Here is a 22709-nt window from a genome sequence, read left to right as displayed (position 1 = left end):
GTCTCAGAATGTATTTCCTTCTCTCTAGTCAATAGAAGCAGTTGTAGTATGTCTTTAATTTAGACCAGCACGAAATCCTTTTAATTTTTTCTTAAAAAGAAACCCCTTTTAAAGACATTTTTTTAATATAAGTCTAATTATAGTGTTGGACCAGGAAGTAGATCTCTGACGTCACTCTCATTTATGTCTCTTGTGGAGTTCTCTACTATCTATAGACTTAAGGTGGAGTGCATGCTTTGGCAGGTCAACTAAAATGTCTTTTTTTTTTTTCGTAGCGTGCGCAGCACAGTAAACAGAAGTACAAATTCTCTTCTCGGTCTTGTACTTACAGTATATAATTCTGTCTTTTTCTGTCTCTTTCTTTCTCTCTTTTTGTTTTCTTTTTCTTTTTTCTTACTTTTCCCACCTTTTTTTAAATTTGACTTTTGTTCTGCTTTCTCTTCTTTTTACAAAGCTATAATCAACTCACTCTGTTTGTCTGTCTGTCTGTCTGTCTGGTACAAATTTTGTACACGCTATTTCTCCCACACCCAATCTCGTATCAAGTTGAGACGTGCCGTTGCACAATTATGAATGAATCAATAAAAATAAACAATTAACAAAACTATTACACCCACCATTGCACATAAACAATTTAGTTTAATGTGTCACCCTATAAATATATATATATATATAATTTCAGTTAATTTCATGTTGACTTTGATCACTCTATATTTGGTGTAGTCTTGGTTACATTTTACGGCTAGGATGCTGAGTAGTTTTACATTTAGAATGTATTTTCCTCTGAGAGAAAGAGAGACAATGGGATGGAAAGAGAGAGAAAAATAAAAATTAAGAGAAAGAAAAAGAGACAGATAGTTAAAGAGATTTAAGAGGGGAGAGAGAAACAGATAGAGAGAGAGATCAAGAGTTGGAAGATAGGAAAAAAAACAGACATCAGGAAAGAAAGATCGAAATACAGAGAAAAAAAAGAGTCTCAAAGAAACAGATAAATGGAAAAGAGGGAGTGACAAAGAGACAAACAGACAGAGGCGGAAATATCGAGATCAGAAGAGAAATAAGAAGATAGAGCAAAGAGAAAGAGAAAGACAGAGAGAAAGACAGAAAGACAAAGACAAAGAGAAAGACGGAAAGACAGAGAGAAGGACAGAGAGAAAGATAGAGAGAAAGACAGAGAGAAAGACATATCAAGAACGAGACACAGAGATATATTGTAATTTCTTTCTCAGACAACACTTCTATTGTCTCTAGCGTCATCTACGTAAACGATGTAATGATGGTGTGTGTCAACACAATAGAAAACAGGGCCGGATTTACCTATAACTTAGGGTTTCCAAGAACTATGTAACACTGGTATATAATATCTAAAGTTCATAAGAGCCATAAAAAATGCCCCGCCCCCCTTATCTCAAATAGCTTAGGGCCTTATCCAGTCTAAATTCGTCACGGACAGAAATGAGCTCTCCAATCTCACCGAACACCCGCCACCGCCACTATTACCCCAGGCCAGATAAGCTAGGAAACAAATCTTGACATTAAACTGAAAATCAAATATTAGGCCTATATCTTTAATCTCGTAATTTCTGTTATTTCTATTTTGGCTTTGTAAAAGGAATAACGAAGTTGATTATGAAATATTTTAATTTCAAGATTTTAAAAAAAGATTAGATTTGATTTTTTTTTAAAATCATACTGGCAGCGTGAAAGAATCATAAAAAAAATGTCACTTGGTGAGGCCGGATACCTTTAATAATCATAAGAATAACAATAATAACATGATAATGATAATTATTGCAATAATAATAATTATAATAATCACTAAGACGATTCTAGTTGCCTGTCAGAGGGCGGTACCGCTGCAGACTTGACACATCACCTTCAGTGATTCCCCTCCCGTGTCCTGCCTGAGGACTCCCAGCGGTACAGAGCATTATTGGTTGAATGGGCCAAACCGGGCCGTGCACACAGCGCACCGTCGCCTTCAGTGAAGTCCAGTAGAGTGTCGGTGTCGTAGGCGCCATTATCCCGTTAGTGGTTAGAAAGGCTTTTGTCTAACTACCAGGCCTGGACATCGGGCTCTTCACTCCTGTCCTGTCTGAGGGCTCCCAACGGTAGACGGTCATATCGGTTGACTGGGCCAGACCGGGCCGTGCCGTGTACACAGCGCACCGTCCCTGTTCCTGGGTCCCACTCGCTATAAGTGGCCGAGAACAGTGCTAACTGCGGGGAGCTTGTCTCATAATCCTATACTGTAACCGCCTCTGTTCCATGCAAGGACCGCCACTCCAGCTAACGGGACACTAATGACGGCCCCCTTTGTGGAACGGCATGGCGGACTTTTTGGACTGGGTTCCGGGCGTTCATTTCATCCCAACCCCGAGTGAGAAAAAAAAAAAAGCTCACCCAGGGAAGCCCGGCCGGGCCTGGTTCGCTACTCGTACTTAGCCTATCTAGTTTCCACTACTAGACGTTTCCACCTGAGGCGTCACGCTGAGGCGACGGGTAGCTGGAATCCTCGGGCGCACCGTCACCAGAAAATTTCTCCGTGGACACAGTTAAAGGGACAAGATTGTAATTCGTCTCTCTCTCTAACGAAGCTCGACCCTGGCAGTGCCAGAGACTCAATAGTAGTGCCTTTAAATAAGCGATATTCCTGTGTGTATTTGTGTGTGTATATATGTGTGTAAATGTGTGTGTATGTGTGTGTACGTATGTGTGTATATGTATGTGTGTGTGTATGTGTGTATAGAAATAAATCTTTTAGATCCAGATGGAAAATTATATTAATAACGAGAACACGTTAAAGTATCCATATAAACAATGCAGAAGTTGAACACAGGGGCGTAGCTAGGAATTTTTGGGAGACGTGGGGCTAGACCTCTTTGGGGACCCCTGCATTTTGCGTAATATTTAATTTTTAATATAAAAAACGCTCATTTTGGGGACGTCATCATTTGGGGGTCCGGAGGGACTTTCAAGTTCTCCCCCCTCCTCCTCCACCCTAGCTATGCCACTGGGTGAACAATCGACTGGTAAATTCCTAACTCGCCCTTCCTTTTTTGTTAATTTGAATACTTAATCTCTGAACCAAGTCTAAAATGTTCCTCATAAACCCTTATAAGAAATGTCTCTATAGCCTACACTAAGACATGCAGACAAAATATCGGGCAATTTGAAATCAGAAGAGCTTGCTGCAAGAATTATTGTGCTGCAAACGACAGACAAGCCCTTAAATATCTTCCCGCTTGAATTTTCTAAAAATTTACCTTCCTTCCAAGAATGAAGAACTTTGGTACGCCATTCCCTATATTTAGGTCGCAAGGTTACAGGTAGAGATAACTATTTTCATAGTAGTGCTTTAATTGGTCAAGTTTATCGGAGAGTTTGGAGTGTTTATATAAACCAACCGACTTTATTTTTCCGAACTGAACGAAACCGAAGCAGTTCAGTTCTAAAGCATGGGGTCGAAAAGACTTCAAGATGAAATATTTTAATTAATGAATAATTTATTATTTGGGAGTTTTCTTTTAACCTAAAAGATTTTTAAAAATGTTTATGTATAACACATTTTCATGCTGACAATAATCATCATTGTCATTATTATTATCATCCATTTGAGTAAGGACTAGAGAAGCTAAAAAGCCTCTCTTGCAAAAGCCCTGGACAGAAACCCTGCAGTTTTGCGTATTGCATACATGTCACCATACAGGTCGAGAATTTTTGGTTTCCCAGACCTGTCGGAGATCAGCAAGTCTGGGGCAGTCAAACAGAATATGAGGCAAGGTTTCCTCTTCTTCCTCGTAGCGGGGGCACAGTGAATCAAAATTTGGCCAAAGCCGTGAGAAATATGAGCCAACTGGACAGTGGCCTGTCCTGCACTGTGCTATAATAGCTTGCTCAGGCCTGGACAGTCTCCACCACGAGGAAGTGCGGTCAGGGTGCCTCATGCGCTCCCAGACTCCACGGGCTTTTTGGGACTTGTCCCAGCACTCAAACCACTTTTCCATTTCTGTTTTTTAAATAACAGCCAGAGCTTGGTGAAGACTCGCAGCCTGTTCGTTGGGTGGTGTTCGCCCTCCCTGGCGGGTCAAGGAGTCTTCAATAGTGTTGCCAGTCACACCTATGTGACTTGGTGCCCACTGCATTATTACAGGGGTGCCATAGCGTTGTTTTATGTTGTGTGAGTCCATAAAGACAGTGTCGATATTGGGGGGCCATGGTCCAGGGCCTTGCAAAGCCTGAAGTGCAACAATCAGTGTTGCTCTCAAATGTCCCTCGCCGAGTTGAGAGTCAATGACTTTAAAGGCTTCACAGACTGCCATGGCCTCCGCATCAAAACTGCAAACACTACCACATGGCCCAAAGATTTTGATTGAGTCAGAGCCAAGAAACTTAATGTAGGCTCCATAACCTGCTCTTCCAGAATCTATCGCTAAGTGCGCTATGGTTTGGTTGTTGTTGACGGTTGACTTGTTACACCAAACTGCTGGCAGACGACTAAACCGCTGTAGTCGTATTAAATCTAAACTTAAATTACAATATAGATAATTCAACTTGAAATGAAATGGAATAAATGTAGAAGACTTGATTTTAAAAATATGTTATTTTCAACAAAATCTAACTCACTATAAAATCACGACTTTTCACTCTGGAATTCTGGAGTCGTCTGGCGTACCCAAGACAGCTTACGAGAGTTCCGCTTATCTTGCATCATTCACACTCCATAAGCACCAGCCAATCACTAACTTCATCTCACTGTCATCACAGAAGCACACACTCACACACTCAATAACAATAGTCATATCTCTTTTATAGGCCAGTGGAAGAAGGGAGGATATCTGTGAGGTTTTCTATTGGCTTTAAGGCACTCAACAAACATAATCAAATCAGCTGGAGTTGGGTTTCGAACTTAAGCCCTATGAATAGATAGCAGAGTGGTTTATGCCTCTCGCCAACAGTCCACAATTAAATTAATCAGCTCGTTAGTTCCACTATGATTTTAATGACAAAAGCAAACCAAAAACAAAAAAAACTCTTTTATAAATAAACCTTCTCTAAGGGAAAGAACCGCAAAATCACTGGTCTATAACTCAATACTGCAGTAATGAGCTCCCTTTTTATATAAAATAAAATTAAATTATTACCAAGTGATTACTTAATTGGTTAATTTTTCGATTGATTCATGTATTATCATCGAATATATATATAATTACGCAAAATTTCAACTTGTTCCGAGAATGTGAAGAGGGAGGAAAAACGTGCACAAAACGTAAATAGAGGAATTCTCCACATATACAGCCACATCTCTCAATAAGTAGCATTCATTTCCCTTTTTAGGATACAAAATATAATTAATTACTAATAATAAATAAGCTAATTAGTTATTTTATTTTTTTATTGATTCTTGTATTCAGGAGCAGACTGGCTATATGGGCAACTTGGACATGTGCCCGTGGTGCCGGTTTATAAATGGGACGGACGGGTTGTCGAATGGGCCACTTTATATTTCAGTAAATGTGATTGCCCTCGCTTTACGTATTATAAAAGATCTTCGCATATGTAATAACATATTCCAAAATAATCGACTAGCGTATACCCGTAAGCAGTGCCTCTGTGAGTTTCAGTTAGGTTTACACACTAAGAGATTAACTCACAACATAACACCCATATTTCTTGTCAAACTCGTGTGAACGCACTAGTGTGAAACTAAAACTTAACGTAAACATTTCCATAATAAACAATAAAGATTATTGTTATTATTATGTTAGAAATGAACAAGTAGTCATTCTCTGGCGCTGCCAGGGTCGAGTTTTATTAAAGGGAAACAAAATTCATCGTGGTCCCTTTATCAGTTTCCACCGAGGAATGTTCTGGTTATGTGGCAGGTCTGCAGTAGTACCGCCCTCTGACAGGCAACGAGAATGTTCCTAGGAATGTTAAGGCCCTGAAGGTATCTGTGAGGTTAGTTGTTATTGTTATTTTAGATAACTTCCAAACTTCCATAAACGCTTAATCTCCAAGCCTAGGTTCTTATATTTTTGGTTGTTTTTCCAACAAGTTATGGCTGTTACTACAGAGTAATCCAAATATCTCACTGGAATGCCGAGAGGCAAATAGGTGGGGTGAGGGCCAGGCAAAGTTCGAACCTGGGACCATCGATCAGACACTCCAGAACACATTATACATTAATAGTTGGAAGCGTGGCCGAGGGGCTAAGTACGCTTGAACTTGGCTTGGCTACTTATGAAGGGGGCAGAGTTGTGTTTACTGAGCGCCTAGAGGCAGCACGGAAAACCTTTCCCAAGATACCCCTTCCCCCTCCCCCCACTGGTCCACAAATGAGATTGGACTATAGCACTATGAGCATCTACAAGCATAAATAGGGTGTAACAACATGCAGATGGTACGATGTGTTGTTATGCCGGGGATTTTACTTGAATTCAATAGTTAACAAAAAATGACGATCTAGAATCACAATTAACGATTCTTTGATAAAACAAAACTCTGGAACTTTATTCAAATACAACGTAAGTACTGTTTATGTACAAATTACAAATCAATGAGCATGAAACATATTACAAAGGCTTTTCAAACAGAGCTCTTAGAAACGTGACTGTCTACAAGGACATTATTTTATCGACTGGCGTTACTTTCTTACTCCCCGCTAACTCTTTTAAAAAAATGTCTTTGTTTAATTTCAAATCAACCAATAGATTTCAAACATACTAATCACGTCCCTTGGGTAAATCCTGACGTGCTGTCAAGTGTCTAAATTTGAGGGGTAAATCCCGAGGCTCATGTCGAGGGCTTATATTTCTTCCAAATGTGAAATGTACACACAATTCTATAATGTAATCTGTGACATAGGGTTACAACAATAATAATAATGTATATTATCCATAAGGAAATTTGTCTTACAATTCGTGCATTACACGAAACAAAACATTATGACTATATATATGGCTCCTTTAGTCTCGAAAGTCACTGGTTTTGGTTTAATCTTGAGACGGGGTAGAATCTGGTGTGGCTAATCAAGCCAATTCTAGTGCGCAGACTTTGCCACAATTCATGCATGTGTATGCCTCTGATTCAGGGCTATCGGACAGGGCAGCTTTCTTTTTTTCCCAATTCTTTTGTTCTTAGCGAGGGTTGTCCCAGCACGCACAGTCTGTCTCCATGCACTCCGGTCCTTGGCTATGTTTTCCCACATACTTTCGCTGATGCCTGTGGCTATCATGTCTCGCTTGCAGACATCTCAATATGTTAGTCTTGGGCGGCCCTTGGGTCTGACTCCTTCCACAAGCTCAGCATATAAGATATCTTTCAAGATATAAATATACATCACAAAAACCTCACTAATAATTTACATGTGAAAGTTCTTTATTAGATACTATCGATTTAATGATATGATTGCCAGGGGGCATAAGAGTTAAGTGTCTGTTTGTCTTTGCTATTGAAAGTTGAATGCACTTTGAGTTTTATCATTTTTGTGGACCAGTTGTGAAAAGGGGTGGGAAAGAGGTATCAGGGTGAAGGTTTTCATGGTGACGTTTTAACAGCAATAACTAAAATTACTCGAGTGTGAATTCTAACTCGAGATCTCTAGACGTCATAATTGAAAGCCGACGTTAGCCACTAAGCTGTTCAATTACTTATTTAAAAAAAAGGTTTTGTAGTCTAATGTAAGTGAACAGTTTTTAACTAATTAATAAATTACGACTAAATAACGTGTTTTTTTTAAATTAATTCCTGTGTTGTCCTAGACATTGAAGAATTGGTGCACACTTGTAATTCTGTTCAAGAGAGAAGTGACGTGTATAAGATAGAAAATAAGTGGGTGAAGTGGAAGAGAGAAAAAGAGAGAGAGAGAAAGAAAGAGAGGGAGAAAGAGAGGGAGAAAGAGTGAGAGAAAGAGTGAGATAGAGAGAGAGAAAGAAATAGAGAGAAAGAGTGAAAGAGTGAGATAGAGAGAGAGAGAAAGAAAGAAAGAGAGTGAAAGAGTGAGATAGAGATAGAGAGAGAGAGAAGGAAAGAAAGAGAAAGAGTGAGATAGAGAGAGAGATAGAGAGAGAAAGAGAGAGAAAGAAAGAGAGAGAAAGAAAGAGAGAGAAAGAGAAAGAGATAAAGGGTGAGAGAAAGAGTGAGATATAATGAGAGAGAAAGAGAGAGAGAAAGAAAGAAAGACAGAGAGAAAGAAAGAGAGAGAAAGAGTGAAAGAGTGAGATAGAGAGAGAGAGAAAGAGAGAGAGAGAGAAAGAAAGAGAGAAATAGTGAAAGAAGAGAGAGAGAGAGAGAAAGAAAGAAAGAGATAGAAATGAAGAAAGAAAGAACGAGAAAGAGAGAAAGAGTGAAAGAAAAGAGATAGATAGAGAGAGAGAGAAAGAGAGAAAGAAAGAGAGAGAAAAAAAAGAGAAAGAGTGAGAGAGAGAAAGAGAGAGAGAAAAAGAGAAAGAAAGAGAGAAAGAGAAAGAGTGAGAGATAGCGAGAGAGAGAGAGAAATGAGATAAAGAAAGAAAGAAAGAGATAGATAAAGAGTAAGAGAGACAGAGAGAGAGAAAGAGAGATAGAAAGAAAGAAATAGAGAAAGAGAGAGAGAAAGAGAGAGATAGAGAGTAAATTGTATCGTCTCATCCAGCACCATATCCTCCCTGTATGCTTTTAAAGGGCACTAATACAAGTTGTGGCGTCCCTCCTTTCTTATGTCTCACCCGGTGAGTTTAACTTATTTAAAAATAACTATTAAAAACAGTCTTTACATTATTATGGGCGTTGAAAATCTTCCCATGGGCACTGTTCTACATTATACTGTTACCTTAGTATCGAAAAATGAACAGTGAAAACTTTCGTAAAATGCTCCACAAAGTGCAAAAGCTAATCAAACTATGTATAAACATTTTAACGCGTTCAAGAACGAACAAAACTTTAAATTCCAATGTTCCTCTACTGAATTTTTAACTGTGCATCTTATTAATAACTTCATCAAAGAAATAATTCTCTGTACAGCAAACATAAAGGACAGAATTGCTAGATATGACAGTCTGGTGTTTGTTACTTTGTTAATGTCAAATAGTTCTTAATTATTTTTAAAAGTGCATTTCACATGACCTCACGGACACGCAGATGGCATGAGACAGTTATAGGCGTAGTGAAAAAATTAGCAGAGATTCTTTCGAGTCCCAATGAATAATACAAAATTCAAGTGTACAGTTTTTTTGTCTGGCTATAGATATCTTATCAATTCAAATTCCAAACTTTTGTGAATCATTATATGCAGCGACCTGTTTTGAATTGAACATCAACACAACTTTATCGCTACTAAATCAAATTTATTTACTGGGAAGTCTGCTTCCAATTATTGACTATTAAATGACATCACCTACTCTAGGTAGAAGATGAGCCAAAAAATATCAATAAACTTAGACGCCGACCTGATTCTTTCTTGAATAGGGGGTTCGGCAATTTTTTTTCTGACATTGAGAAATCCACTTCTCAGTCCCTTTTAAAATCTTAAAACTCGTTAATCAATTTCCAGTTTTCAAAATGTTAATGAATATACCGGTACTATAAATGCCTTATTATATTTTGGGAATGCTTGATTGCAGAGGACTGTCGTCATTTGATAAACACGGATTATCGGTTGGCCTCCTAATAAAACCGTGCTTTTCATAGCTTTGATGAAACATTTTCGAAGTGTGGAGATATGTTTATTTCCATACAACGAAAGCTGATACTTAAATGAGAGTGCAGCTTAACGTTGTGCTGGTGATATAAATTATAGTGTAATGCTTTGGACATTGCGATGGAGTTTCAACCAAAATTGTTTAAAGCAGAAAACATTATAATTAATATTGAACTGTATATCCAGTGTACATCATCGCATAATGGTATTTCGCCCCTAACACATTTTTTTTTAAATGTCTGCTGTTGCTAAGGTGAATCTTTCCCACTTGGGTATCACCCCATTTTGGAAGTCACCCGGCATGGCCCGCAACTCCAGCTCCCCCTAGTTACGTCAATGAATGCAATTATTCTTTATTTCTTTTGATTATTACACAGTATCTGTGAGTTAAAAAATTATGAAATTATATGCAAAGACAGATTGTTAAGCATAAATACGATAGTCTTTCTTGCAGTTATTTTTAGCTTGGGCCAGATTTCTTGTGCTGGTCAGGCTGCAAAGTGGTGGCAAGGGTGTCCAGCTGTTTGTGTATTCTGCCAGCAAGAGATCTGCTCTCTATCGAGTCAGCAGACGACGATCTCTCCAACCAGAAGAGAGCCCTCTGCAACAAATATTCGCGCCCTTCTTCCAGCTTGTTGCACACTTCTGCTTCAGTTTTGTCGGAGTCTGTTGAAAAGCACGTTTCGTAATTGTTGGTTTGGAAAACAAATACACATTTCAAAAGACAGTAAAATAAAAATATGAATTTCTTAAAGAACAACAAAAACGAAAAAAAACAACAACAAAGATTAAGTACATAAAAACAAGCAAAAATATAATACTATACACTAAAGGAGGTCGCGGTGGCTGAGCGGTAGAGCGTTTGGCTTCTGAACCGGGGGTTCCAAGTTTGAAACCTGGTGAAGACTGAGAATTTTAATATTGGGATCCCACCCAGGTCTACTGACTACTGAGTACCTGGCATTAGTTGGTGAAAAGTAAAGGCGGTTCGTCAGGTGACCTTTACATCACAAAGTCTGAAACTTTACTATTCACTAAATATATCGTTTTTAATCATTACTATCATTTTTATCATTTTATCATTACTTTACATCTTAATCATTTCTGTTGTAATTAAAGCGCGTTGGCACATCCAATTTCAAAAGCAGTAAAAAAGTAGGCAGGTAGGCAAGTCTTCATCATTCACATTGTTATCAGGAAACAACAAGAAAAATATTACCACTCCTCTCTTTCTTTTTGTCCTTAAAAAAAAATCTCTTCCATGTATATACGCATTTTCCAAATCTCGGAAATAGGAATAATGGAATGAAAAGAATACGCTATTAGTCCAAATACTTTTAAATATAGATTCCGAATCGTAATTTGAAGTATAAATTGTGAGTTCTAGTTCTACTCTTTACCTGTCGTTGATTGAATCACTCGAGTCATAAATTTGTACTCAGTATACAGCTCTTCCAGCAGTTTCCGCAAATTCAGATCTTGCATTTCCCACTTTTTCAACTGAGGAGCTGGCCTGTCACTGGCAATGGTGGACAGACCAGGTGTAAAATGGGGCTGCTTCAGTAGATTGTATGTCCACCCGAAACTACCCCTGTCCACTTGACAAGTTGGGTCCGAAATCTGAAATGAAATGAACTTAAGAAAATAAATATGATGTAAAATAATCCCCGGAAGGTAAGGTGGCTGACTGTTAAAGCGCTTACTTCCAAAACGGAGGTCCTGGGTTCGAATCCTGGTGAAGTCTAGGATTTTTAATTTTAGGATCTTCGGGAGCCCTGGAGTCTACCTAGCACTGATGTGTACCTGACATTATTTGGGGCAAACAAAAGGCCGTTGGTAGTTGTTCTGGCCACATAGCTTCTTCGTTAACAGTGGGCCACAGAAAAAGATACATCTTTTTCCATATAGATCGCAATGTTTGAAATGGGAATTTTACATTTTACTTAAAATAATGTCCTATTTTATGATTTAGTACTATATTTTAATATTAATATTATATGTTAATGTGCCAGGTAGAGCTGTTTTGACTTGCAGAAGAAGGAACAAAGTCGATGAACTGGAGCCTTAACCCCAAAGTTTCCCCGCAGGATGTAGGTCGTTACAGACGAAAGACAATTATGAATTGAAGCCTCCACTGCGGGGATGGGGGGCGTGGTGGCTGAGGAGGTTAAGCCCTTGGCTTCAGAACCCGGGGTCCTGGTTCGAATCTCGGTGAAGACTGGTATTATTGATTCTGTTTTTTTTTACGGCACCTCTGAGTCCACCCAGCGCTAATGCGTACCTGACATTAGTTAGAAAAAAAAAAGTAAAGGTGGTAGGTCGTTGTGCTGCCCACATGACACCCTTGTTAACCATGGTCCACAGAAACAGATGATCTTTACTTCATCTGCCCCATAGACTGCAAGGTCTGAAAGTGGAAACTGTTCTTTTACTTTACAGTTACTAAATTTGTTTTAACTTACCGCGTTTTTCTTAGAAGTTTCTTGGAGTGGAAGTGGTCGTATAATTCCATCCTTTGTTCCTGAAATAACCCGTTAAAAAAAGGATTTGAACATAGTCTCACCATTGGAACAGAAGAGTTGCTGTCCAGGGGCGTAACTAGGGATTTGGGGGCCCGGGGGGATTGACCTCTTTGGGGGCCCCTTGCATTTTGACATTCGACATATGACATGAGATAATGTACGCAAAAATAAATAAGCCTCAAATCAAATTGGTTCAGTATATCAGTAAACTTAACAAAAAGTAATCATCAAGACTCTTTTAATAAATAATACCGTTGTTTATTAGTTAAATAATGCACAAGTGACAAATCTAAATTGATATCGCTTCACGTCGTGCATTATGTGCAGCAAAAACATCTATAACATCAACTACATCGATACTTTCTAGTATTTGTGACTTCACTGACATTAAAACCATGATAAGCCTTTCTTGCGTCATTGTGCTCCTGAAATAGTTTTTGATGAACTTGAGCTTTGAGAATGATCTCTCACATGACGTAATGGAAGTGGCCTGTGTTAGCGGTATTCGGAGGAGGTTGCAAAGTTTGAGCACACGTAATTCCCATATGAAGCCTGTTTCCTCGATATGTCTATTGGTGATTGTATTACTGGTTTGTTTATGAAAAGTGCTCGTGCATCAATGACATCATTGAAAAAGCGATTTTCCATTTATTTCATCATACAAACAGGAAAAGTAGCACAGTTTGTCACAAGCGTGTCTTCATCTAACAGGTGTCTTGGTTCAAGAAGAAACCCAAAGGTATCCATTTTCTTTCCAGCCTTTGGAATCTGCCCTTCATCTCCATATGAAATCTGTCCAGCACATCTGTCGCAACACGTTTGAATTGCAGTTCTATTGACAGTCCTACATTAGAACTCAATTTCCCATCAACTCTTTTCTTTCTTCTGGTTGTTTTGATTACAGGGAATCCATAGTATTCACTACCTTCTTTTGCTTTTTCGATGGATTGGGGTTTTGTCAGTTTCTCATCATTTTCAGAAAGCATGAAAGGGTACTAATTTCTTTAGCAGCTTCCCGTATATGCAGTCCAGACTTTTGTAGTTTCTTCCGAACTATATTAATTGGGCGCAGGAGCTTTGACCAGAATTCAAGATAGGCAAAAAATTCTTAATTTTCCACTGCATGAAGAAGATTCTGTGCTAATATTATATGGTATTACGTCATTGTTGGTTGTTTATGTTTTGTGCGAAAGCAAAAGGATTCAGAGCATACAAAAGTGGGAAAGATCCATATCTCGTTATGCTCGAGTATAGAAATAGTCCGATAAGTGGACTGCCGTATTCACCATCACAACTGCTGACGAGTAGAAGACTCAGGGATTCATTCCAACTGATTACAAAATATTGAAACCATCGGTAGCTAAAAATGCAGAGATATTACTCAACGAACGACAGATGAAAAGCAAAGTAAAATACGATGCAAAAGCAAGACTTCCTAAAGATTATTCTGTAGGAGAGTTCGTCTAGGTCAAACATGGCAAAAAGCAGTTGTCCTAAAAAACATTCAGCACCCAGATCTTACATCATAAAGACAAACGATGGTAAAACATACAGAAGAAATCAACGCTTTTTGAATAAGAGTTTCGATGAAGACATCTCTGGGTACTATGATACAGATGAAGACAATGAACTGCAAACTGTTGGAAAAAACGAAATAGACAGTTATAGACCAACGTCTAGAGAACTTGTTGTGCCAGTCAAGACAACCAGAAATGGACGCATTGTTAAAGTTCCTAGTAGACAGGGCCGGCCTTAGGCCACTGCAGCCTATGCGGTCGCAGTGGGCGCCGCGCTTTCATAGGCCCCGCGCTAATTCCAAGTGTACATTATTAAATTAAACCATTATAACGTATATAAAATAACAGGGTTTTCGCGACCTCCTGATTTTCCAGAGCCTCCAGGAAATCTCTTGAAAATGCAAAATATACGATAAAGTCCTGAACTTTTTTTGAATTTATTCAAATCTCCTGAAGAAGAGACGAAATTGACATTTTGGAGTGCCAATAAATAAAAAGTGGCATTGCGAGCTTTCATTTGATAAAAATTTATTGCAAAGACGAAAGTATGCCTATTTTCTAATTCAAAAAAGATAATTTTGACATTATGCTTATCCCTACCCAGACTAGGCCCCGCGAGATCCGTTTCGCATAGGGGCCCCGCAAATGCTAGGGCCGGCCTTGCTAGTAGATAGTAGATATCACTCTTAAGAACTTTAAAAGGAAGGGTATGATAATATCTTCAAAAGGAAGGATGTGTTAATATTATATGATATTACGTCATTATTTTTTTTATGTTTTGTGCGAAAGCAAAAGGATTAGATCATTAGATGTAAATAAAAAGAGAGTTTCCATTGGATTGAGGAAAGATGAATAGAGGGGTAACAACTAGAGTGTGAAGTTTAATTCTGAAATTATAGACGCCAAACCCGAATAATGGACAATTTTAGCATTATTAAGAATAACTTTTAGATCTGTTATACTCGATTCTGTAAATTTTGCTTCAAGGTTAATTAGTGTAGCCATATAATTCTCGCCATTTAGATCTATTATTAGTAAAAGTAACAAGATACCTGGAATTCGCTGTATATCATGCAGTTTTATTCGTGGCAACAAAGTTTAAAATGTAAGACTAATTTTAAAAAATAATTTGATCTCTCTGTGAAAATTTTTTGTTTAAATGTCAACAAAGTCAACGTACCGATAGACCTAGATCTAGGTCTTTGTGATAAATTTAATCCTTAAATGTTGAAAAAAAAACACACCCGTTGACACTATTTGTCAATCAAATATATTAATTTATGTATTTACAAATAAATTTCGGACACCCATTTGGGGGCCCCCCCTAGGTGGGGGCCCGGGGGGATTTTAAAATTCTCCCCCCCATCCCCCCCCCCCTTAGTTACGCCACTGTTGCTGTCACTCTCTATTGTAAGCTCAAAACGATAGGGATAGGTTAGTCTCCAAATAAAGTCAAATTTGTACAAAGCTTATATCAAATTACTTTGTCTATTGGTCTGGTAAACGTTTGAACATATCGTGTAAAAACCTTCAACAGGTAAAGCCTTATAATATCTATCCGCAGCAGTCTAAAATGAATTAAGGGTTATCTCTTTATACATTTAGAAAATTGTAACATTAGTTCCTTAGGTCATTGAAAAAATTGTACGGTTTTCACAGGAAGGAAAAACAAAACAAAACACATGCGCCGTGAATGTTAAAATGGCGGAGCTTTGAAAATTGAGTCCCGCCTCTGAATTCTACGGTGGTCGTACGTCGCCCCGCACTGTTACTATCTGTATGTAATGACACTAGACCACGAACATGAACCAATCACATAATGAAATAAAAAACTATGGATAGATATGGTACGACAAATCCCTTCATTTTTTTCTTCTTTGTAATACGTCGAGAACCGTGTAATATGAAAGCCACCTTAATCTTTGGACGCTAAGTAAGGCATGGCCTGTAGATTCCTAAATAAACTTGACATTTGTATCGGATAATAATATTTCTACCTTTTCTGCTGGCCATCGTTTGAACTTGAGAGCTTCGCTTCAGGTGAGACCTTCCAAAAATATGAAAACAATTGAAACATTTTACTTAGACGTATACATATTTATGAATATAAAACATATGTGATCATCATAAATGCCAATGGTTACCTTTTGGTGTATTCGATGTACAAAAATACAGAAGGTTTGTTAAGCTTTGTATTTTAAAAATCATTAAATAACAGCATTTCTGAGCAGTCTTAAATCTTTAGGCTTTTCGTTTGAAGCACAAAATAGATGTCATTGTGTGTCTGTCAAAACTGATGTATCGATATATTGAACATGACAGAGTAGATCCTTGTGATGTATCGATATATTGAACATTACTGAGTAGATCCTTGTGATGTATCGATATATTGAACATTACTGAGTAGATCCTTGTGATGTATCGATATATTGAACATTACTGAGTAGATCCTTGTGATGTATCGATATATTGAACATTACTGAGTAGATCCTTGTGATGTATCGATATATTGAACATTACTGAGTAGATCCTTGTGATGTATCGACATATTGAACATTACAGAGTAGATCCTTGTGATGTATCGATATATTGAACATTACTGAGTAGATCCTTGTGATGTATCGATATATTGAACATTACAGAGTAGATCCTTGTGATGTATCGATATATTGAACATTACTGAGTAAATCCTTGTGATGTATCGATATATTGAACATTACAGAGTAGATCCTTGTGATGTATCGATATATTGAACATTACTGAGTAAATCCTTGTGATGTAACGTAACTATGAAAATCTCTTATATAACAAACATTAAATCTATCATTCTTATAACAAAATAAACAATTGTTGTATGAATCTCATAGCAAGTTATGTAATGTGGAACGTACCTGAATTTTAAAGCAAACTTTTGTGATATGAAATCTTCAAAAGGATTAAGAGACCTCGGCGTAGCATCATAGTTCGAAGATTTGATTACATCAAACTTGTACTATATGTTTTAAAATGAAGAGTTTATAAAAAAATGCTTGAAAATCAATCAACATTTACATTTAAAAAGAACTTTAAGACCTAGATCTGTTTACAACTTTTTAAGATTACTTTGTCATTTAATCTCTTGTGTTTATGTCTGTTATGTTATCATAGCGCCTTGAACCTACATTATGTGTTAAACACACTGTAGAAATAACTTTATTATTGTTATTATGATCTAAAGAAACATATAATACAATTAGTTGATAGTATGACAAAATCAAATATAAAAAATAACGAATCTAAATTTAAATTCTAGACACATTGCCTTTAGAGTATTTTAGAACATTGCATTTAAAGAGAGAATTTTACAGGAAGGGGATGTTCGTTGCATGACATTGAAACAGGAAGCTGTCTAGTTATGATGAAATGTCTGCCAACAAGAAACTTTGTTGACCTTCACCTTTCTTATGACCATGTCTACATTTGCCCCCCCACCCCCCAAAAAAAAAAAAAAAATACGCAAGTAACTCACTTTCTCTGATCCTACAGACTCCAAAGCTAATCTCGTGGACAAAAGACGCCTCAGTGCTGAAGACATTTCTCTTCGATCCTAGACACAAAGACGTGATATACGTTAGCCTCTAGTTTGGGCTAAAGATATCTTCACTTACCAATAATACATTAGATTTAAAACATAAAGTCTGTTAGACCAAAACTTTTCAAAATATATCATTAGGCTGGATAACATTTTAGAAAGTCTAAAAGATTTTGGTCCTTTGTGATTGCACACTGACCAACGTGATACAATCTCTAATTATACTTAATTAGTCCCTCTGATACAAAGACGCTTTATCTAACAAGTGTACATTTTATTTTATATTTTTTTTTTCTTTTTTTTTCTTTTTGAAAGGAAACCTCAGAATTTGCGCTATTCAATTTTAGCTTTGTCATCTTAGGAATCCTTGGGCCTTAGGCCTCTTTTCTTTGCCTCTTTTTTGGGCCTCTTATTAGCGGCCCCCGAAATGGGAAAAGACGCTATTAGTTTTGTGCGAAATGTCTGTCCTTTTGTCCGTCTGACCGTCTGTAAACTAGAAAAGATATTGAAAATCCGACATCACAGTATTTTAGACCATTCAAAGTTCTGATGCAACGGCTACTTTTTTTTTTTTCTGAAAGCGAAAAATCTAATTTTTAAAATCAGTTATGCAAGCAGTTTTTTAAAGACAAAAAAAGCTAAATTAGTATGCAATATAAGTTAGACCTAATTTAAAATGAAAAGTAATCTTATAAACTTCATTTTTATGAACATTTTTTATTGCGGAATTTTTTTTTTTTTTTTTTTTTTTTTTTGAGGATTGAGCCTTTTCAAAACAATTGGATCAATTATAAGACATCAGTTAGGCCAAGGGAGGCGCGGTGGCTGAGCGGTAAAGCGATTGGCTTCCGAACTGGGGGTCCGGGTTCAAATCCTGGTGAAGACTGGGATTTTCAACTTTGGAATCTTTGGGCGCCTCTGAGTCCACTCAGCTCTAATGGGTACCTGACATTAGTTGGGGAAAAGTATAGGCGGTTAGTCGTTGTGCTGGCTACATGACACCCTCGTTAACCGTAGGCCACAAAAACAGATGAACTTTACATCATCTGTCCTATAGACCACCAGGTTTAAAAGGGGAACTAGTTAGGCCAGGTTCACATCTAACTTTACATTCACTTTCACCTATCCTTTGATCTGCGGGATGTTGGGGCACTACACAAGATCTGTTAACCTTCTTATCTCTCATTTGTCTTTGATATAATTTCATTTGCATGTTCTTTCTGAAAATATTGAAGCCTGCCTGGGTGGACCTTTTCGGGGGCCGATTTTGAGTTTGTGTTTCCACACAAACTGTCTTTGTAACCTTGTTTATTTTTTTATTTATCTTTAATTTGTAAGTTCTCACATTTCACAAATATTCAATCATAGAGAATGAAAGAAAAAGTTAGAAATATGATTAGCGTATACTTAATTACTTTACAAAAATATTATTTAATAGCAAAAACATACTACATAACTATTGAACCCATCAGAGACTGAAAAATGATACAAGGATTAGCATATCAACAACTAAAGGATAACCAACCAAAAATTTAAAGCAAATATACATCAACACTTACACATGCATGACCGCACCCACATGCCAAATTTATTTTTACAAATAATTTTTTTATTATGATTATTTTTTTTTTTTAAAGGAAACCTCAGAATTTGCGCTATTCAGTTTAGCTTTATCATCATAGGAATCCTTGGGCCTTAGGCCTCTTTTCTTTGCCTCTTTTTTGGGCTTTATGTGCCTCTTTTATGGGCCATCTTTAAATTTTTTAATATCCAAAGAAAAGATTAAAGAAATAATAATAGTTAATTTTATAAATAAAAAATTTCCAGGCCTAGATAGGTGAATAAAAACGTGAATAAAAAAAGATGAGAAAACAAGATCAAAGAATTGAGCGATATCTCCTTAGCAAACTTCTTGTAAACGCCAAAAAAAAAAAAACAAAAAAAAAACGAATAGTTCAATGTAAAACTGTTTATATTGTTATATTAAAGGATCCCCCCACTCGGATTTTTAGGAAGGTAATTATTTTTTTACAAAGCTTATATCCATGGGCGTAGCCAGGGGGGGGGGGGTTGGGGTTCACCCCCCCCCCCCCCCGAAATGAAATCCCCCCCCCCCCCTGAATTCAGTGACTGATTTTTTGCTTTAATTTTGTTTATTTTAGTTGAGATTTTAATACTAAATCATCACTTACCACAGCACAGCCTAGGGGTTTTGAGTTTAAAACCCCCTACCAGGGGGTTTTGAGTTAAAAAAAACCCTATCAGGGGGTTTTGATATAAAAATCCCTCTGCCAGGGGGTTTTGAGTTTAAAACCGCTACTGGGGGTTTTGAGTTTAAAATCCCCTATAGGGATTTAGAGTTAAAAACCCCTATCAGGGGGTTTTGAGATAAAAAAAAAACCCTCTACCTGGGGGTTTTGAGTTTAAAACCAGTACCAGGGGTTTTGAGTTTAAAACCCCCTTCAGGAGTTTCGCGTTTAAACCCCCCTACCAGGGGTTTTGCAGGTCAATTTCCCTCTTCTGTAAATAAAACAAAAAAAAAATGCAAACGACAATTCCCAAATTCCAAGAAAATAGCTAAGTAAGATTTTGACTTTAAAACCCCCTCCAAAAATTACGATAAACCCCCTCTCAATATAAAAAAAGCAAATTACACACTCAAAATTCTATGAGCGTAGCCAAAGGGGTTTTGAGTTTAAAACCCCCTGCCAGCGGGGTTTGAAGCTGAAAAATACCTCTTCAATATTAAAAAAAAGAAAAATAACGCACTCTAAATGCTATGAGCGTAGCCAAAAGGGGTTTTGAGTTTAAACCCCCCTTCAGAGGGTTTTGATGCTAAAAAATTCCTCTACAATAAAATTCCTCTACAATATAAAAAAAGCAAATTTCACACTAAAATTCTTTGAGCATAGCTAAGTTAATGAGGGGTTTTGAATTTAAATCCTCCTCCTCCAGATGGCTTTAAAAAAAAAATAAAACCCCTCCAGATGGTTTTGAGTTTAAAATTCCCCTACAGAGCGTTTTGAGTTGACAACCTCTCTCTTCAATATTATTTTCAAGCAAACTACAGTCGCCACATTCTATAACCGTAGCTAATTGTGGTTTTGAATTATAAAAAAACAAAAAAACTCATGAGATTTTTTAGTTTAAAACCCCTCAACAGATGATTTTGACGATAAAACTTTCCATGTCGATATAAAATCTAAAGCGAAATACAGGCATGTAATTCCAAGAACATAGTCAAGAAAGTTTACAAATTTCTACCAGTGGCTTGGGCTCCATTAATAAAGTGCAGTGAATAGTCATCTGCCGAAATTGAAAGACACTAAATGTGGCTCAACAAAGATGGCTAAGACAGATTTAAGAAGTCAGTTATAGAGATCGGGTCTAAACCAAAGAAATCATATGCCGAACTGGGAGTCGACCCCTTAGTATGGTTGTGACAGAGCGTCGCATGAGGTTTTGCGGGACATGTTCTCCGAGGTGGGAAGAGCTTTCAGACATTGTCAGTGACAGATTTTTGTGGAAACAGCTTGCCGGCAAAAGCGCCGAACGGGTCTAAGTAAATAAGTATAACACATTAGGTTTTAATAGCAAGATAATGCACTGTAGATACCTCAGAATATGCCTTTTGTTGGCTTTAAAAACCAGAAATAGTGATCGGCGGCGGGGCGAACCAGACTCCTTGCTAGCAAGGGCGGGGAGTTTAGAAGTTTTCCACTAATTCCAGGAAGAACTTTTTCTAGGGCACAATAAACGTCTTCCGAAAGGGTGAGAATGTAATAAAGATTAATTATGTACACACACACACATAATTTTTTTTTTCGCGGGGGCGGGGGGGGGCAGGGGGGAATCCCCCCCCCAAAACCCCCTCCGAAAAAAAATCCTGGCTACGCCCGTGCTTATATCAACTCACTCTGTCTGTCTGATAAAGGTGTGTACATATTATTTTTCCCAGACCCATGCTTGGATCAAGCTGATACTTCGCACACTTATTCATTGACATAGACAAGACATGAAAATGTAACCAGTTTGGCAATTAATTACTGGTAACTCATTATTTTAATAGCAACAATGAAAACAAATACTTACAGTATGGCTGCATTTGTTGGGTTTAGTCCCCTTCAATAATTGTTAACGTTATATCACGCTCACGCATTCTCCAATCAAGTTGACACTTAAAACAATTATTTATTGTACCAAACAAAACATAAGTCGAGTAACTAAATCCTCAATTAGTACATTACTTAACGGTAATAGACTATTTTGTTTGATATCGAATAAGGGAAATTACATGTACTATATTGGTAGATATAGTTTTAAGAACGGAGTTCTTCCCCTTTAGATAATTTTGTTAAAAATATTTTTATATTTTGCTTGTTTTAACTCTTTTTCTCCGTAATTATTTACCACATTCTGGTGGAATCAACGTTGGCATCGTCAGTTAGGAGAGAAAGAGTTAAAATTTAAATTTACCTTTGGTATTTTAGTTTCATAAGTTTGACTGCCTTGTCCGCACTCCTCATCTTTTGAGTCGTCAAAGTCTTGCAGTTTTGAATACAGCTTTGATAATAAGTCATGATTTTGAGATGCTGGGTTGACCGCCTTGAAAGAATAAAAAAAAAAGCACTTCTAAAAAAAATGTCTCTAATTAAAACTAGTACAGTTAAGTTTGAATACTTTTTATGATTATAGTTATAGTAAATTTAAATTAGCTACTTAGTTTGGCTAGGACATTCTCTGGCTTCAATCCACTTACGCTTTCAACAGAAACACAATTCTTAACTTCTAGGATATCTCTACATTGCTTGGTTGTAAGTGAGGCACGGTGAGCCCTTGATGTTATGCCCATTTGAGGCTTTATGATTGAGGCTCTGATAGAAGCTCTTGCCTCCTTGACAATCCTTCTGTGTTCTGGAATATCGGGGTTGGATGTATCTCGCTTGCCAAAGAACAGCCTCTCGTAGTCGCCATTACGGATGAACCTGAACGCTGATTGGTCAGAGAGCTCGCTGACGTCTGCTGGTGCAGGATGATACGTGTCGACACGAGACATGACAACGACTCGAACAAAGGCTCTCTATTATACGTTTCGGATTTGTCATCGAGAGTTTGAACAGCTTTCGTCTTTTTATTTGATAAGTTATATGATCATATCTTAACGTATCTTAATGTATCTTAGTGTATCTTAGTATATCTTAGTGTATCTTATTGTGTCATAGTGTATCTGATTGTATCTTAGTATATCTTAGTGTATCTTAGTGTATCTTAGTGTATCTTAGAGTATCTTATTGTATCTTAGTGTACTTCTTTCTTTATTAGCTACAAAGATTATTCCATCAGAAGAAATGAGTTCGATGAAAACTAAACAATTCTTATTAGTCAAAAGTAAAATAGTAGCGTTTCCCTTTCAGACCTTG

The 22709-nt window shown here is 37.3% G+C and overlaps 1 protein-coding gene across 1 annotated transcript in view; it reads right to left on the bottom strand.

Annotated features, from left to right (window-relative positions):
- Positions 1–6411: 6411 nt before the first annotated feature.
- LOC106067107 (uncharacterized) overlaps positions 6412–22709 on the bottom strand; it is a 29228-nt gene continuing 12930 nt past the window's right edge. The window contains exons 14-20 of the mRNA XM_056038044.1: positions 21766–21894; positions 17227–17304; positions 16610–16710; positions 15716–15765; positions 12142–12200; positions 11080–11299; positions 6412–10345 (exon numbers count right to left, since the gene is read on the bottom strand). Coding sequence (XP_055894019.1) covers positions 10140–10345; positions 11080–11299; positions 12142–12200; positions 15716–15765; positions 16610–16710; positions 17227–17304; positions 21766–21894 — 843 coding nt within the window. The 3' untranslated portion in view covers positions 6412–10139. The remainder of the gene's footprint in view (positions 10346–11079; positions 11300–12141; positions 12201–15715; positions 15766–16609; positions 16711–17226; positions 17305–21765; positions 21895–22709) is intronic.

The sequence above is a fragment of the Biomphalaria glabrata genome, chromosome 8, assembly GCF_947242115.1.
Source record: "Biomphalaria glabrata chromosome 8, xgBioGlab47.1, whole genome shotgun sequence".
NCBI classification, from domain to species: domain Eukaryota; kingdom Metazoa; phylum Mollusca; class Gastropoda; family Planorbidae; genus Biomphalaria; species Biomphalaria glabrata.
This window is presented reverse-complemented; position numbering and strand designations above follow the sequence as displayed.